The sequence below is a fragment of the Pyxicephalus adspersus genome, chromosome 8 (genome assembly GCF_032062135.1).
Source record: "Pyxicephalus adspersus chromosome 8, UCB_Pads_2.0, whole genome shotgun sequence".
In the NCBI taxonomy this organism is placed as follows: Eukaryota; Metazoa; Chordata; class Amphibia; order Anura; family Pyxicephalidae; genus Pyxicephalus; species Pyxicephalus adspersus.
The window spans coordinates 19,866,835-19,871,434 of NC_092865.1; the positions used below are offsets into that span (position 1 = coordinate 19,866,835).

Sequence of the window (4,600 nt, forward strand, 5' to 3'; positions counted from 1 at the left end):
ATGTAACCCTGCACCCAGCTCTAACGTCACAACAATGATCTCTATGATGTTCTTACAGCGATCCAGCGCCTTGCAGCTCCCTCCCGGGTCCGCACACATGTACCATCCGCTGTGAAGCCGCAATCTTCTTACAACAAAATTAAAATAAATCTTAAACAAAAAAATAAAAGAAAAGCGAATTCTGCGGCCGGCTTAGTGCTATAAATTGCTTTCGTGATCCGCCTCCATTCTGGCGGTTACAATTTCAAATTCTGCCCACTTCCCGGATGTTATTCTATCTCTGTCTAGAACGAGGCGTGGAACGCACAACATTTCCGGATTACGACTTAAGCATAATGACGTCATCCCCGCGTCATGCCCATAGTAAACATGGCCGCTGTGTATCCTTGTCAGCTTGAGTGTTACGTATTCTAAGCACCGAGTGCGCTGTGTCCGGGCTGCAGCAGGAGATATGTGTTGTTAGGGGTGTTTTCTTTGAATGAATTTATGTTTAAATTGTTTGTATCTGTGTTAGGTGTGAGTGTCTTATAGCATCACGTGGTGCAGAAAGGGTGTCACATCCCACACATGGTGTCCAGGCACTGACAGGTAAGAATTGGATGCTGCTAGGATGACCTTGCTTCTTGTAGATGTGATGCGTATTATTTTCATTTCATTTTTTATACTAATTTGTTTTTGTTACAGCATTATAAAAATTGAATGAATGAAAATTGAAAAGTTTATTATTTTGATACAATGTTTATATATAATCTTTATTTTCTGCTTGTTTGGGATCCTATTATCCATGTGCAATCAGTTTTTTTTTTGCATTGCAGTAACTTTCCATCCAAGGAGTCACTGAAGAAGTCGCTTTGTATTGAATGTCTTTCAGCGGATGGTCATGGCTGTCCGTGCTGGGCTCAGGTTATTTATTGGCTGTGGAGCTGTAAGCAGACGACAAGTTATCAGAAGTTTCTGCCGGGTGCACAGGATACAGGCTGCCAGTTCTGTTACAAGTCATGAAGGTCACAGAACTCCAGGTGATTGTACTTGTGGGAACACACCAGCCTGTCTTCATTGGATTGGCAGCTGTTTCTCCAGACAACAAGTAATTATTAAGGCTGCATACACAGGCCTAATTGTTGTCTTTGGAAACGATCTTTCACAATTGTTTCCAGGGACAAAGAATGATGAACAAATGAGCGCTGTACATACAGTGCCACTCTGTTCTATGGACAGGGGAGGGGGGAGAACAATTGAGTGGCATCCCGCTGTACTCTCCTCCCTTCACTTCTATTGTGGTAGTTCATCGCTTGTCCTTCCTAAATCTGTCAGGACAGATTCCATGAACAACGTTTGACCATTGCTGTACACGTCAGATTCTCGCCCCATACTAGCTTGACAGCTCGTATTGGGCAAGAGTCATCTGACGTGTGTACATAGCCTAACACATAGAGCTATACCTGGCAACAAATAATACGGGTATACAATCCGACAATATCGCACAATATCCTTTAGATCTATTAACAATGTTGTAATGCCTGCTGGCTGGATACAAGTTGCTTAGGTTTGTCTGTATATGACATAGTTTTGGAAAATTTTATATATATATATATATATATATATATATATATATAATCTTATATGCACCCGTTATATATATTTAAAATCAGCCATGTTTTGTTTATAGGATGAAGAGCAAGAGGGGAAATTCTAACTATAGTTCTGCTTTAAAATGCAATAAACTAAAAAAACGAATGAACCCTTTTCACAGTGTCTGTGCTTAGAACTGTTGGAATTTCCCCATAGGCATGAATCTTAATTAAAAGTTTTGCAGGATATGTATACATGTGCTGCATATAGGTAATCAGTTTCTTTTATTAATTGGACACAGGGCACCCCATTTATTTGCATAACCAGAGGTAGTGTGAGAGTTATTGCCTTTACCAGAAATGAAGATAAGTTAGTAAGCCACATAGCAATTGCACTGTTTTTAATGAGCCAGCTGACTCATAGGCTTGTATTGATAAAAGAATTTGTAAAAGGAGTGGCCATGCAAACTTGTTTTTTTTCCCCATTTAAAACACATTTACTGACACTCTCATTCCTCAAGTAGTTACCCATTGTTGCAATGAAAGATTCTGAAGATATTTTGTTTTTATTGCATGACAAATTCCACTGCTGGTGACCCTTCCTGTAGTGATGATTGGTCTGATTTGCCTATTCTCATTTGTTGGCATTTTCATGATGTTATAATGCCACTGTATCTTTCTATATACTCGTACTGAGAGGAAGCCACTGCTGGACAGCCAATAGACCATGTAATGATGAGGAAAGGTTTTTGGAGTTCCAGGCCTCTTCAGGTGATTAGAGAACACACACAGGCACCTGGAATAGGCAGGGTTTCAATATAATACACATGTTATGCCTATTGGTACGTATTAATATTTCTGTGTTTTTTGTTCTGCAGATTTGAGTAGCTTTGGTTCCCGGTCACATACATGTGGGGAGTTAAATTCTGCTCATGTGGGTCAGGAAGTAACTTTGTGTGGCTGGCTTCAGTATCAGAGGTGAGTAGTGAGCTTCACTGGGGTTATGCAGAATATTTGTGGCTTTCATTCAGAGCCACACACTGTCATGTTCATGTTTCTCCAGTCATGGAGTTGTACATTAAACAGAATCTGTGTGGATAAAAACCCTGGATTTATTTGATTTTATTGAACCTTTTGCAGTCCTTCAGATGTTTATCCCTTAATCTATGTAAGACTACCTACACACGTGAGATGATTCTTGTCCAATATTCACCTTATGGCTAATATCGGACAAGAATCTGGTGTGTGTACAGTGCCCGTCATTCCAACGACCGCCCTGACGGATCCATGGACCACAAATGAGGAACAATCATAATGGAGGTTAAGGGGGGAGAACGCAGCAGGGTGCTGCTCTGTCATTATTCCCCATCCCTCTACATAGAGCAAAACAGAGCTGTATGTACAGAGCTCATTTATGCATCTTTCAGTCTATTGTTGTTGGAAATGATCTTTCACAATCCTTTCCAATGACAAAAGACTAAAAGATGCATGAATGGGGTCTGTACATACGGCTCTGTTCTCTATGGAGAGGGAGAATGACAGAGCGGCACCCTTATTTCACGTGTGTATGCTGCCTTAGATTGGTGGTTGCATTTATAGCATCTATAGATCTTTTTCATCCACCATACCTATCTTGGCACACAGACTTTTGTGGATTGATTTAAAACTGTTGGAGAGTCTCTGTACTATAACATGGCACTGACAGGAATATAGATATTGAGAGGACAGCTAAAACCTGCAGCTTATAAGTAGTATTGATTTAAAGTTTACTAATTGAAGTCATGGTCCTGTTATCAATGTTTCCCTTTTCTTTCCACAGAGGGGATGTGTTTCTTATACTGAGAGATTTGCACGGGCTGACACAAGTTATTCTTCCATCAGATGAGGTAGTTTTTCTTGTTTTTATTTTCAGCCATTTTTTGTTTTACCATTGTCTGTCTATTTGGGGTTTGTCTGTGGGGCAAATCTCAGCTTTATGAAACAAACATATCTAGACAGAAACAAAGGGCTTCAAAAGAGCAGCTTTTTCTGCTGCTGTCCTAAAACCCAGTGGCATCAGGAACCTTAGTTTACAGCTACATACGAAACATATGACACCTACATGTATTATTATGAGAATTCACTAGATTGTACAGCCTACTGAATTTCTATTTATATAGAGAACTTTGGATGGTGACACGTCACTTACCTGAACAGTCTGGTTTATCACAGCTCTTCTTTAGCAGAGAAAAGATGTCCCCAGCGGGATTACAAATAGCAGTGAGAACCTGATGTGCTATAGAACCTGATGTACTCTGTCCAATATGTTTTGCATTGTGTTGCTATTTATTCTTATATACTAAAACTTGGATCCCCTTTTTTCTGATTTTATTTTGGCAGGAAAGTTCCCAGCTGAGGAAGAAGATGAAAGAGACACCTTTAGAGTCTGTGCTCCTGGTGAAAGGGAAAGTCATCGTTCGTCCATCTGGTCAGGAGAATCCTGTAAGTCTTTCTGATCAGGTCCAAGGTGATAATACACCGAGATAGGTATCAATAGAAACAATTAGACTCCTAGATTGTAAGCTCTTTGGGGCAGGGTCTTCTCCTTCTCCTGTGTCACTCTCTGTATCTGTCTGTCATTTGCAACCCCTTTTTAATGTACAGCACTGCGTACTATGTTGGCGCTATATAAATCCTGTTTTTTAATAATATTATTATTATTATTATTATTATTAATAATATTATTAATAATAAAGACATAGAAGGGGCTTTTAAAGGAAAATAAATCATACATTTTACTTATATTCAGTAATAAGAAAATAAAACAAAATATACATGCTAAATGCCCATTTTTAGGCACATGCCACCACTCTTTGGGGCGGGAACAGAGAGCAGCTCACTCTCATAGACATCTGCTGGAGGCAAAATTGCTGCCTTCATCTCCATAGCTGCCTCCATCTCAATGGTCACTTTTCAGACACAAGATGCCACTATTTCAGGGGGGAACAAATTTGATCAAGTAAAGAAAGTACCTGCTGGTCTTACTAGAA

General features: G+C 39.7%; 2 protein-coding genes across 2 annotated transcripts in view; one reads left to right on the top strand and one right to left on the bottom strand.

Annotated features, from left to right (window-relative positions):
* Positions 1 to 248, bottom strand: part of CENPL (centromere protein L) — an 8,403-nt gene extending 8,155 nt beyond the window's left edge. The window contains exon 1 of the mRNA XM_072419705.1: positions 57 to 248. The gene's annotated coding sequence lies outside the window, so the exon portion shown is untranslated. The remainder of the gene's footprint in view (positions 1 to 56) is intronic.
* A 131-nt stretch (positions 249 to 379) lies between these two features.
* Positions 380 to 4,600, top strand: part of DARS2 (aspartyl-tRNA synthetase 2, mitochondrial) — a gene marked incomplete in the record, with an annotated part of 16,204 nt that continues 11,983 nt past the window's right edge. Inside the window, 5 exon segments of the mRNA XM_072419706.1 lie at positions 380 to 588; positions 816 to 1,019; positions 2,450 to 2,549; positions 3,391 to 3,457; positions 3,951 to 4,052. Of these exon segments, the coding sequence (XP_072275807.1) occupies positions 875 to 1,019; positions 2,450 to 2,549; positions 3,391 to 3,457; positions 3,951 to 4,052 (414 nt within the window).